General features: G+C 35.9%; 2 protein-coding genes across 4 annotated transcripts in view; one reads left to right on the top strand and one right to left on the bottom strand.

The window, feature by feature from the left end:
• The window catches only part of MCPH1 (microcephalin 1), a 128,463-nt gene that overhangs the window by 45,616 nt on the left and 69,193 nt on the right, over positions 1 to 13,654 (top strand). The gene's annotated exons all lie outside the window — the stretch shown is intronic.
• Positions 2,643 to 13,654, bottom strand: part of ANGPT2 (angiopoietin 2) — a 45,532-nt gene continuing 34,520 nt past the window's right edge. For all 3 annotated transcript variants that reach the window (XM_014948975.1, XM_014948976.1, XM_014948977.1), the window contains 4 exons: positions 11,748 to 11,849; positions 11,068 to 11,234; positions 5,382 to 5,512; positions 2,643 to 3,948 (listed from right to left, as the gene is read on the bottom strand). In XM_014948975.1, coding sequence (XP_014804461.1) covers positions 3,788 to 3,948; positions 5,382 to 5,512; positions 11,068 to 11,234; positions 11,748 to 11,849 — 561 coding nt within the window. In that variant the 3' untranslated portion in view covers positions 2,643 to 3,787. The remainder of the gene's footprint in view (positions 3,949 to 5,381; positions 5,513 to 11,067; positions 11,235 to 11,747; positions 11,850 to 13,654) is intronic.

Below are 13,654 nucleotides of genomic sequence, written 5' to 3'. Positions count from 1 at the left end.
GTTTGAACTTTATATATTTTTGTTATAATTTTATTAATTTTTAAGAACTTATTTTTAACATTCTTTCCAAACCTATAATTTATGTAGCTTAATGTTTTCAAGATGAAGACTTTATTTGATAAATTGTATGTTCTCAAAGAGTAGTGAAACTGCAGCAGTTATTCTGAAATAAGCCTAAAGAAATTAATCATCCATTATAATGTCATCTTTTTTCCGAACAGGTGAAGTAGATTTTTTTGTATAGTAAATATACTAAGAATGGTAAAACTTAATGTGAAAAAAAATAAGCAGCATGTTCTTTTTTTCCCTTCTTTTGAAGAACAAAGTACTTCACATTAATGTGATTTGAGTTTTCTGTTTCTTCTCAGACTACCTTGTTTAATAACCAAGCATGGTATCAGTAACAACTTACAGAACATTCTTTGGAAATTATTCCTGTTGGGGTTGTTTTTTAGATTCTGTTTACAGTTTTTATTCCTGAAACAGAAGAGGGCTTGAGAGGTGGTGAGAAGATAAAATTGAGGGAGGTTATGCTTGTGCTGAGAATCTGAATTGCTTCTGTTTGCAATGTGCTCCTCTTGCAGGGGAACAAAGTCAGTGTCCAAGGTCATATTTCCATCACCTTTCCAATTGTTCCCTATTTGAGTCATTCTGGTTTCTTAATGTAACAGATATCTTAAAGATACGATTATTATTTGAACATGAACGGTGTTTATATTCCCTTTCTTTTCTTATTCTTTCTTTTCTGTATTTAGAGAAAATGGAAGTGCATTCTAGTTTTATATACCATTTATTTGATTACAGGAAGGAATTAAAAGAAGGGATTATCTCGTTGTTATATCTTAGTTGTTTGTACCAAGTCCAAAGCAGTTGTTGCAGCCTTCTTTTTCCTTTTTCCTTCCAAAATGTCTTCTCACTTCACTTTGGTGTTTGCAGTTTAAGCCATGCAATCTCACTTAGATAAAATGTCCTTTAAAAATATATTCACTCTAAAATTTTACATTCATGTTGATAAATTATTCCATTTTCCCAGAAAATGAAAGTCTCAATAAGCAATTGATTTGTTCCATGTCTACACAATGTCTTCAATCACTTTCCCAGAATAGTCATCAAAAAGCCTTAAGCTTAATAAAGACTTTTTTCCAACAAACCAAAACTAGCCATGCAATGTTTAATTATTCTTGTTATATAGTGTTTTCTTACAAAAATATTGAAGGTTAACATCAAACAGAAGGTAGACCTATTTCCTTTGCCAGGTTGAGCACTCATTCTGTGCCAGATTCCATCATGGTTTTGAAACTTTTAGGTTTTTTGTTGGTTTTTTTTTTTTTTTTTTTTTGGGTGCTTAGAGCCGAAGCCTCTCTCCCACCTTGGACCTGGGGGGGGTTGTGTTTGTTTTTTTTTTTTTTTTTTTTTTTTTTTTTTTTTTTTTTTTTTTTTTTTTTTTTTTGTTTTTTAATTTTTTTTTTTTTTTTTTGTTTTTTTTTTTTTTTTTTTTTTTACATTATTAGGTTGGATATGCTTACTATCTCAAGCATTGGGAGTATTTTCTTTATTTGTCTGATTAAATGCAGTGAAGCAGGAATAACAGTAATCTAGACTCAGCATTTCTATTAAATTTCATAGAAAGGGACCTCTGTAGCTTGTCTAGTTCAATGCTCTGCTCCAAGGGACTTGTCCAGTCCAGCCTCATGTTAATAAACAAATAAATTAAAATGGGAAATACCATTTCCCCAATTTGAACTTGTGTTCGCCGCCTCTTGTCCCGTTGTGGTACACCTTGAAGAAGGGCTTGGCTCTGTCTTCTCTGCGGGCTTGATCAGGCAGTCATAGCAGTAAGGTCTCCCCGACCCCTTCTCTTCTCCAGGCTGAAAAAGGCCATCTCTCTCAGCCTCTATTTGCACACCTTGTGCTTCTTGTTATGGCTACTTTCTTTACTAGCTTGGTGGCCCTCTGCTAGACCCACTCTTTAAGACATTTCTTAGAAATTCATAGTAACAATTTTGAGAAGTATTTTTTTAGTTTGGGGTATGTTTATCCTTAAAAGTTTGCTAGGAGAAACAATAAAATACTTAAACAGTAATCTTAAATACATTCAGATTATTTTATGCATTTCTTCAGATGATGACTATTAATTTACATTCATTAGATTTATTTAAAATCCGATCATGAAGTAATATTAGAAGTATTTTTGTCACTGCTACCCTTTAGTTATGCTGACCCATTTTCAGAGAAGAATGGTGGTGGTTTGAGTGGTGGGGTACTCTTTAATGGCTGTCAGTATGAAATGAAGTGTTTTCTTCCATCTTTCTCCATAATTTACTGTTTTGAAGATACAATACCTTCATTAAGTAAGCCTCCAGAAATACTGTGTCTGGGGTTTTTGTTTTGTTTTATTATGAGATACGGTTTTGCCTTCCAACTAATTCAGTCATCTGCTGAAATTAAAAATTTGCAAAATTATTACTTAAGGCAAAGACTAAGCATGAGAATTATAACTTAAAATTGATTTGGGGAAAAATCTGCACTAAATTATTTTGCGTGATTTATGAAGAAATATCTTCTCAACTCAATATCTTATCAACTCAACTGCAGTGCATAGTACACATTTTTAAAGCATATAGTAATTAAAAAGCAAAAAATCACCCAGTAGAGTAATTTATTCATGTTGTATCATACATTGAGGGCTTACCTACAGAGAATTTCTAGGGAGAAGTCCTTTCTGAAAAGAACCCAACATTATGACCCTAGATAATTTTCAGATATTTTTTTCCCCTCTTTTTATAATGCAGTAATTTGAATTTTAACTCATGAGCATGAATTTAATTGTATCAAAGAATATGCATATGTTTTTCAGTTAGGTTATTTTTACAAAACGTATAGCTGTACTACAGCACCAGGTGATAACTGATTGTCATAAACAACTGAACATTTGGTGTTAATGCCGTTGTCTCGGTTTGTAAAATACTGATCAGTTATTTTACAAGTAAAAACAAGGAAAGGAAAAAAAGTACAATCTTCATAAAAATATAAAGAAACACATACTATACTGTAATGTTCAGGGATTTTTTGCAGCTTAAATATAGTGACTGTAATAAGTACAAACTGAAAGAAATGGTGATTTTTGTACATGGTATTTCCCAAGAATAAATGCAAAGTACTTAAATGCTATCTGTCCTCTGTTAAATAAAGTAATAGAGGCTATTGGCAAAAATCCCCGAATAAGTGTAAGAAACTGTTTAGGAGACTATGGAAGGAAAGAATGTGTTCTTCAACTACAGTATTGAGCTAATTACAGGATGGGGTTTTTTATGTACATAAAAGGCAAACATGACACAGAGATAAATAGTTCTAGATCTAGTTAAGTGTTTTATATTAGAGTAATGTTTAAAGTTCAGTGATGAGGCAAAATGCATATTTCTAAAACTATTTTAGATATTTTTCACAGTTCCAGTTATTTACTAACACATACATAACATAAATGATCGGGAAAACAGAGTCCTTAAGTTCTCTGACAGTTTCTTGGATGTTCTTTTTATTCAGTCATTTGGCCAAATCACTGTTATACCAGGTTGATGCTTTAGACCTTGTGTCTAGTTGAATAATAAGAGCTTTAGCTGATCAAGGCTATTGCAATTCAGGAATTGTAGTGAACTGATCCCTTCAGAACATTAGCGCATGTTTTCTGGGCTTGAAAATGAGACAAGTTGCAGATGTGTGTTTATATGCTCGGCAAATGAAGTCTTTGAAGACTATACAATACATCATTCACATAATGCAAAAGCATTTAGAAATCTGCTGGTCGGATCATCATAGTCGTGGCTTTGAGAGAGTATCCCGAGCCCTTCCAGTAGTACCACTTGATACCGTTGAACTTGTTGTTGTTCTGTCGTAATGGGTAATACATTCCGTTGAGGTTAGAAGGACCACATGCATCAAACCACCATCCTGCCAGACAGTAAACAAACAAAACCATCAGCAGAGGAAAATGTTAGCCCAGGTAATTTTCATAATAGTATAGAAGGACACTTTCTTCTCTTGAAATTAAAAAGAAATCTAAAACCAGGTTTTCATTCGTATGATTTGGAAGTGTCAGTATAACATATGTCCCTCAAACTCTGCAAGAAAACGTATTATGTATCCACTACATACTCTTGAATCTTATGTGATATATAGTAGTTTAAAACTGAGAAGGGAAGGCTTTCAATCAAGCTTAATTTATTGTCGATATCAAACATTATTGTTGACAGTCTCAGGGCAGAACTTGACTTAACTATAACAATATTGAGTCTTCTTTGTTTTTTATCTACTCTTTGGTAAATTCCTATTCTTCACAGATTTGAACTCCTTTCTTAATTGTTTTTAGAGGATTAATTCAGTCATCCATTTCAGTTCTCTGTGCAGATTAGTTTAAGACCTCTGTGCTGAAACTTGGTAAGAAGGAAAAGGAGAAAAAAGGAACCCAAACTTATTTTGTACCCTTGTGGTCCTGACCTGTTAGTGGGTCATAAGGAAAATTTATTTTTATTATATAAAATAATATTTTTATACTTCTGTTATGATGGCGATAATGCATGTGTTCTGTTTTACAGGGCAGTAATCCAATTATCCTTTTGGATAAACTGAAGCTGTCTTTTGTCTTGCAACTTGTGCTATAGGGAAACAAACCACTGCTTAAGAGATAACAGGAAGAGAAGTCAAATTTACAAAGCATTTTGTTTACATTTCAGAATGTGGAATTCTAGATCAACAAATTATAGAATGGCTTGTGTGGTTCAAGATAAAAATACAACCTAAAACTCCAGTAACTAGTGAACAATCATTAGAAAAATATAGATATTTCATATGTGGTGTATCTTAAATTTATGTATGTATTGCATTTCATAATCATAATGAATTACATTTTTGTACCCTTCTGTGGTACGTACAGTATACAGCAGCTTTTGGGGTGGTCTTCTGCTCTGGATAGTTAGGAAATGGGTTTGTGCCTACAGAATCAGGAGACATTTCACTGATCAACTGAACCTCTAAAACAAGTTTTTTATGGGGGTTAAGTGTTTTGATCTCTGGGACTATGTTATCTTATTCCTTGGAAGAGTCTGCTGTTACCCTGGTTTGTTCCACAATTACAGATTTTCTTGCACCCCAACTTGAAAGACCATTTATTTCTCCAGTTTTAACTGCTCTTGTTTTACTTTAACTAACCTTTGTCCAATGATAAAATATTTCCTTTCTAGTCACTATACTAGCATTTATATCTGTGAGTTTTGGACTTCTTCGATAGTCAAAATTCACTTAGTCAAAATTATTACTATTTATCTAACAGACAATTTCAGTGCCAATAAAAATAGGAAGACTGAGAAACATAAAAACATTCCTACCTCCTGTTAGCATTTGTGAACATTTGCAAATACATTTGTCATTGTCTGCATCCTTTGTGCTAAAATCATTTCCTGGTTGGCTTATACTACTTATTTTGCCCGCTGTCCCAGTAAGTCCTTTAAGGTAGATCCTGTAGAAGTGAAGAATGGAAAAACAATTATTATATGGAAGTTAATGGTAGTTGATCTGCAAAATAACGATGGAATAGCTTGCAATAAACATCCTGTTCAAATATTTCAGTTCTCTTCTGGCCAATGTACAGTTGTAAGCTGTTTTGCAGCATAATGTTTTCATAAGAGTGGAAATGGTCAGCACAATATTCCAATGAACAGCCTCCACATTTGTAGAGATGAGTGTTTTATTCATGCCATATTAGAAGAAAATGACAGCAAGTAGATAATAACTCCTGGTATTTTTCATATATATCATGCATTTCTTAATACTCTAAGTACATTGTGTGCAATTATTTTATTTTAATTGAGTACAAAAGTTTAAATCAAAACTTTTTGGATTGTGTTAGCACAACATGGCAATTTAGCATTACAACTTTGCATCTATAAGAGAGAACCTGGACTACTAATTACCAACTAGTAACTGATAATATAGGAGTTTCTCAATTATTTCCCTTTCCGCTTTCCTAATTACTGTCCCTTGTCACATCCTTCATAGATTTATTAGTGGTACAAAAGTTTAAATCAAAACTTTTTGGATGTTAGCACAACATGGCAATTTAGCATTACAACTTTGCATCTATAAGAGAGAACCTGGACTACTAATTACCAACTAGTAACTGATAATATAGGAGTTTCTCAATTATTTCCCTTTCCGCTTTCCTAATTACTGTCCCTTGTCACATCCTTCATAGATTTATTAGTGTTAAATCATAGAATCATTTAGGTTGGAAAAGACCTTTAAGATCATCAAGTCAACCATCAACCTAACATTGACAAGTCCACTGCTAAACCATGTCCCTAAGCACAACATCTACATGTCTTTTAAATGCCCCCAGGGATTTTTCAACCAGTTCCCTGGGCAGCCTGTTCCAATGTTTGATAACCCTTTCAGTGAAGAATTTTTTCCCAATATCCAATCTAAACCTCCCCTGGCACAACTTGAGGTGATTTCCTCTCATCCTATCACTTCTTACTCAGGAGAAGAGACCAACACAAACATCGCTACACCCTCCTTTCAGGTAGTTGTAGAGAGTGATAAGGTCTCCCTTCAGTCTCCTTTTCTCCAGCTCCCTCAGCTCCTCCTCATAAGACTTGTTCTCCAGACCCCTCACCAGCTTCACTGCCCTTCTCTGCACAAGCTCCAGCACCTCAATGTCTTTCTTGTAGTGAGGGACCTAAAACTGAACACAGTATTTGAGTTGCAGCCTCACCAGTCCCGAGTACTGGGGGATGATCACTTCCCTAGTCCTACTCACCACACTACTTTCTGATACAGGTCAAGATGCCATTGGCCTTGTTGGCCACCTGGGCATCCTGCTGGCTCACATTCAGCCAACTGTCAAGCAACACCTCCAGGTCCTTTTCCACCAGGCAGCAGCGCTGTATAGGTCTGTTGTGACCCAAGCGCAAGACCCAAAACTCGGGCTTGTTGAACCTCATTCCATTGGCCTTGGCCCATCGATCCAGCCCATCCACATCCCTCTGCAACACCTTTCTACCCTCAAGCAGGTCCACACTCCCACCAGATTTAGTATCGTCTGCAAATTTACAGAGGGTGCACTTGATCCCCTCACCTTGACCCTTGATAAAAATATCTCTCTGTTCAGTTAGGCCCGTCTTTTTCCCCAGCAGCTCATTTTTTCAGTGCATGGGGACGGCCTGCTCTTGTGCCATTAAGACTTCCTTCTTTAAAAATGTCCAGCCTTCCTTAGGATCTTTGCCCTTCAGGGCTTCTTCTCAAGGGACTCCGTCAACCAGGCTCCTGAAAAAAACTAAGTCTGCCCTCTGAAAGTCCAAGGTGACAGTTCTGCTGACCCCCCTCCTTGCTTCTCCAAGAGTCAAAAACTCTATCATTTCATGATCACTGTGCCCTAGACGGCCTCCAGCCATTGCATGCCCCACAAGTCCTTCCCTGTTCACAAACAACAGGTCCAGCAGGGCTCCTTCCCTAGTCAGCAGTGTCAGGAAGTTATCCCCAACACATTCAAGGAACCTCCTAGACTGTTCCCTCTCAGTCTAATGTAAGCAGAGAATTTTCATTTATTATTATTATTATTAATCAGTTTTTAAAAGACAATTAAATGAGAGGTTTTGACTGGATATCAGGAAAACCTTTTTCACCATGAGGGCAGACAAGCAGTGGAACAGGTTGTGCGATCTCCACCTTTGGAGGTTCTCAAGATCCAGCTGGATAAAGCCCTGAGCATCCTGGTCTGACCTCATAGCTTTGAGACCAGGAAGTCCATTCTGACCTCAGTTTCTCTATGAATCTATGAATTTTGAGTTTTATGATCCAACTCATATTTTTTCCAGCATTCAGAATGTATAATGTTTTCACTGCAATGAAAGTTGCTCTTAATACTTTCTTAGATTTTTTTTTTCCTTTTTCATAATGTTAAATACATTCTTTAATCCACTGCATTCTGTGATGCATTCCATGTTTGGTTGCATTTTAAAGTAAAGTATCTATTTACAGACAACCATCTTAGTCTTCAGTAATTTTTTTAAATATTTTAAGTGGACAAGTAAAGTGACCCATTTTGCAAAGGTTGCCTTCATAAGTATTTTAAAGTATTACTTTAAAAAAATCTCTGCTGTAGATTCTGACTATTTCCAGATGAAAAAATATTTGCTTTGGAGTTGAGACAACTGTATACTACTAAGGCATTGAGATCTAACGTTTTGGGGGAGGGAGATGCTGATAGTTTTGGATTGCTTTGCGTATAAGACTTGAGTTGAAGTCACGGAGAGCATCTCTCTTACAAGGAAAGACTGAGACACCTGGGTCTGTTCAGCCTGGAGAAAACTGAGTGGGGATCGCATCAATGCTTATAAATACCTAAAGGGTGGGTGTCAAGAGGATGGGGCCAGATTCTTTTCAGTGCTACACAATGATAGGACAAGGGGCATCAGGCACAAACCGGAACACAGAAAATTCTGTCCGAATATGAGGAAAAACTTCTTTACTTTGAGGGTGACAGAGCACTGGAACGGGCTGCCCAGAGAGGTTGTGAAGTCTCCTTCTCTGGAGATATTCAAACCCTGCCTGGATGACAAATACCTAAAGGGTGGGTGTCAAGAGGATGGGGCCAGATTCTTTTCAGTGCTACACAATGATAGGACAAGGGGCATCAGGCACAAACCGGAACACAGGAAATTCTGTCCGAATATGAGGAAAAACTTCTTTACTTTGAGGGTGACAGAGCACTGGAACGGGCTGCCCAGAGAGGTTGTGAAGTCTCCTTCTCTGGAGATATTCAAACCCTGCCTGGATGAGAGCCACTGGGTGAATCTGCTCTGGCATGGTAGTTGGACTAGATGATATCCGAAGGTCCCTTCCAAGCTCTACCATTCTGTGGACAGCATCAGATCTCTCGAGTGTCAGACTGACTTTGTTTACAACAAAGAGCTGCTAGACATCTTGGAGAAATTCATCGAAGTAATTTTTCTATCCAGTCACCTAAAGCTCCATGAATCTCTAAGATTCTTATAAAGAAACATTTCCTGGACAATGTAGTAGGAAAGCATCTGTTCTACTGTAGAGTTTCTAGTTTCTTCTCTAAGCAATCAAAAAAACATCAACTGCATTTACAGAGGGACTGTAGAATGAAATATGACCTGCCCATATATTTCAGCTATGGCTGGTACATTTCAAAATGTGTAACGCTATGATACTATTTAAAATGTATAATACTATGATAATATTTATTTAAATATAAAGTATTTAATTAAAGTGTATGTTATTTCCTATTTTAACCAAATACGTAAGAAGAAATTGTGAAGCTTTACATATTACAGTATGATGGGAGCATAAGGAATAGGTCTATTAAAATCTGGTGGTCAAAGTGACAGGTTTGTAGGAAGTGAGACTGGACTTCTACTATTAGCTTCATTTTCTCAGGTAGAATTTTTGTTCTTTGAAAATTCATGCCAGTGGGTCACAGAAGGAGAAGGTAGCATTACCTCAGTGTGCTCTTCACAATGACAGTACAGCTCCTACTAGCCACTAACTTAAGTGGTAAGTCTCCTTGCAGTACTGTTCATCTAAGTCATCTGCCTTGCAGAAATGTCTTTGTTGCCTAGAATCAGGATTTGATAGCAACTGCAGACAGGTTCCTATTACCCTGAATATCGTGCACTGCCATCCACTATACTGGCAAATGTATCCCATACCATCTCTGTGTTACACTCACCCGTTGTGCCCTAATAAAATATACATTGTCTCTGCTGGGGAAAAAAAATTATTGTTTTAAGAAATAGGTGAAAAATGGAGCAAACATTATTTTCTGAGTGAAATGAAAAAATGCCATACTTTGTATGAAATAAGGTCATGCATCTACACAGTCTAGAATGATTAGTATGAGATTTTTTTTTATTCGGAACTGATTTTTCTGCTTACCTGTATTTTAATTCTTCGTTTGCTAGAGAGAAGTGGTCATACAATGAATATGCCTCATTTCCTTCCCAGTCTTTCAGGTGTATTTTAAGAACATACCGCTTCTGATTAGTCAGTTGAGAAACAAACTCATTTCCCAGCCAGTACTCCCCAGCAGGATCACCAAATCCCTGTAATTCAAGTTGTATATTTAAATAGCTTTTCTTTGGTTTTTCTTTGAGTTTAAAATGATAACTTTATCAGTTTTTAAGTTTAATAGCTTTCAATCTGTCAACTAAGAATTTTACTGTGTCTGTGAGGGTTATAGATCTGCAATATTTCAAAAAGTTAATTTCAGTAAAGACAAACTCAGGAATCTGAAATAGTGAATCAGTATTACTTAGTAGATTTGGTGATGTTTCTACTGTTGCCACTAGAAACACAAATATAAATAACTCAAAAATGTGGACATATCATGGAACAGTTGATTAAAGAAAAGTGAGGTTTCTCTTTAAAAACAAACATCACACTTGCAAGTCTGCTGAAGCAAACAGCTTCTACTATGACATTCCTAAATGAACATTTAAGGACAAAGACAACTTCTAAAACCTGCTTACGTTCTAAGGATGCTATTAATATTACCTTGTTATATCAGATTTCAGATAATAATAACTAATATTTAGGCTTCAGAAAACATTGTTTACCATCTTGTACTCTTTCCATGTCCGGTGAAAGTCCACACTGCCGTCCTCACGTCTCTGAATAACGGTCCAACCGCCTCCACCAGTTTCCATGTCACAGTAGGCCTACCAGAGTAAGCATGTGACACTGTAAGTGCATGCAGTCATGGGAAAACCAAAATACAAAGCATGTACTTTGCATAATTCTGTAGGGGCAAATGTATCCCATACCATCTCTGTGTTACACTCACCCGTTGTGCCCTAATAAAATATACATTGTCTCTGCTGGGGAAAAAAAATTATTGTTTTAAGAAATAGGTGAAAAATGGAGCAAACATTATTTTCTGAGTGAAATGAAAAAATGCCATACTTTGTATGAAATAAGGTCATGCATCTACACAGTCTAGAATGATTAGTATGAGATTTTTTTTTATTCGGAACTGATTTTTCTGCTTACCTGTATTTTAATTCTTCGTTTGCTAGAGAGAAGTGGTCATACAATGAATATGCCTCATTTCCTTCCCAGTCTTTCAGGTGTATTTTAAGAACATACCGCTTCTGATTAGTCAGTTGAGAAACAAACTCATTTCCCAGCCAGTACTCCCCAGCAGGATCACCAAATCCCTGTAATTCAAGTTGTATATTTAAATAGCTTTGCTTTGGTTTTTCTTTGAGTTTAAAATGATAACTTTATCAGTTTTTAAGTTTAATAGCTTTCAATCTGTCAACTAAGAATTTTACTGTGTCTGTGAGGGTTATAGATGTGCAATATTTCAAAAAGTTAATTTCAGTAAAGACAAACTCAGGAATCTGAAATAGTGAATCAGTATTACTTAGTAGATTTGGAGATGTTTCTACTGTTGCCACTAGAAACACAAATATAAATAACTCAAAAATGTGGACATATCATGGAACAGTTGATTAAAGAAAAGTGAGGTTTCTCTTTAAAAACAAACATCACACTTGCAAGTCTGCTGAAGCAAACAGCTTCTACTATGACATTCCTAAATGAACATTTAAGGACAAAGACAACTTCTAAAACCTGCTTACGTTCTAAGGATGCTATTAATATTACCTTGTTATATCAGATTTCAGATAATAATAACTAATATTTAGGCTTCAGAAAACATTGTTTACCATCTTGTACTCTTTCCATGTCCGGTGAAAGTCCACACTGCCGTCCTCACGTCTCTGAATAACGGTCCAACCGCCTCCACCAGTTTCCATGTCACAGTAGGCCTACCAGAGTAAGCATGTGACACTGTAAGTGCATGCAGTCATGGGAAAACCAAAATACAAAGCATGTACTTTGCATAATTCTGTAGGATAGAATCATAGAATGATTTGGATTGGAAGGGACCATTAAAGATCATCAAGTTCCAACCCCCCTGCCCTGGGCAGGGACACCTCCCACCAGACCAGGTTGCTCCAAGCCCCATCCAGCCTGGCCTTGAACCCCTCCAGGGATGGGGCAGCCACAGCTTCTCTGGGCAACCTGTTCCAGTGCCTCACCACCCTCACAGGAAAGGATTTCTTCCTGATAGCTAATCTAAATCTACCCCTTTCAATTTAAAACTATTACCTCTCAAATCTAAATCTACCCCTTTCAATTTAAAACTATTACCCCTCATGCGGTCACTACACTCCCTGACAAAGAGTCCCTGCCCTATATAGTGGCATATTATAAAGTAAGTGCAAAATGTGTATTAACCTAAAAATGCTGGTTTTCATAGCTTTCATACAAATCAATTGTGGTTGTCTACAAATAAATGTGTTTCTTAAGTATATATCATGCTTAACAAAATACAAATAACACCTTAAAAATAGCTGATAACTGGAGTTAAAGGAAGAAAGAAATTAATGTCGCTTCTGAGACTATACTTCCCTCTTGGACTGATATTTTTGTGAGTTGCCTGATTAAATATTTTTCCTGAAAGATGTTTTTACTTCTCCAGGTTTTTTTTGAGAGAGCCGTTCAAATTTCCCATGGTTTGTGAGAGTTAAATTCAACAAGTGAGCAATCTGAAATATGTTTTTATTACCTTTGTCATTGTCCAATACCTTTTCAGATGGTCTGACCCCAAAATTGAATCTAGGTATAGAACTACTATTATCTGAAAGTTAAATCTTGAAGCCATGTTATTATATGTACAGACCGCAATGAATAGCTTATGTTTTAGAACAAAAAAGTAACAACTACAAGATGTTTTCAAATATTCATAAAATCGTCTTTGATTTTACCAAGTTATTGCTAAACATTTGGACATTCTCAAAAATAATTGAAAAAGTAGGACTTCAGAGAAGCCAGAGTTTCCTCCTGTCCAGTGGCAGTGTTTTGTGTCATTTTAGGAAGTAAAGTGTCCTCCTTACTAAGTTTTCAATGTATTTGGCTCTTTTTGGGCATGCATGTATTTCTGGGCATGTCTGCTTTATGTATGCTATAAACGCGTGTACACACATATTTATATAAATCAAATGGTATTTACAGTGCAAGCAGTAGCATATATAGTATTCAAAGGCATCAGACTTTTGAAAGGAAGGAAAGCCCTTAGAGCTGCAAATATTTACATATTAGTTTTTCCATGGGCTTTAACACATTGGAAATCCAAAGCAGACACTGTATTTAAAGGTTGTATCTAGACTCTTTGTTCAACATCACAGAATTGTGAGACATTCAACTAGAGATTTTTAGGAAAGATAAAAGAAATAAGGAAAAGAGTTGGATTAGGGATTACTGTTAAAGTATGTCACATAAACGGAATTTAATTGAAAGCCACAACTTTAATTTGCACTGATGTATGCTATTACTTGTGCCTCAAAGCCTGTTTTTTGTTTGTTTTTACTAACCTCTGTATTTAATGTTTGGTGGAGATTTGGTAATATCATATAAATTCAATTTGGTAATACTATATAAATTCAATTTAGTAAAAATGAAAAATGCCCTGAAAAGGAAAGGCTGAAGATAAAGTATTGTAAAAGATGATCTATCTGTTTGAGAGAGCTAACTCGTGATGTGTAATGCATATGTGAAAATTAATTTTCAC

The sequence above is a fragment of the Calidris pugnax genome, unplaced genomic scaffold, assembly GCF_001431845.1.
Source record: "Calidris pugnax isolate Ruff unplaced genomic scaffold, ASM143184v1 scaffold141, whole genome shotgun sequence".
Taxonomy (NCBI): Eukaryota; Metazoa; Chordata; class Aves; order Charadriiformes; family Scolopacidae; genus Calidris; species Calidris pugnax.
This window is presented reverse-complemented; position numbering and strand designations above follow the sequence as displayed.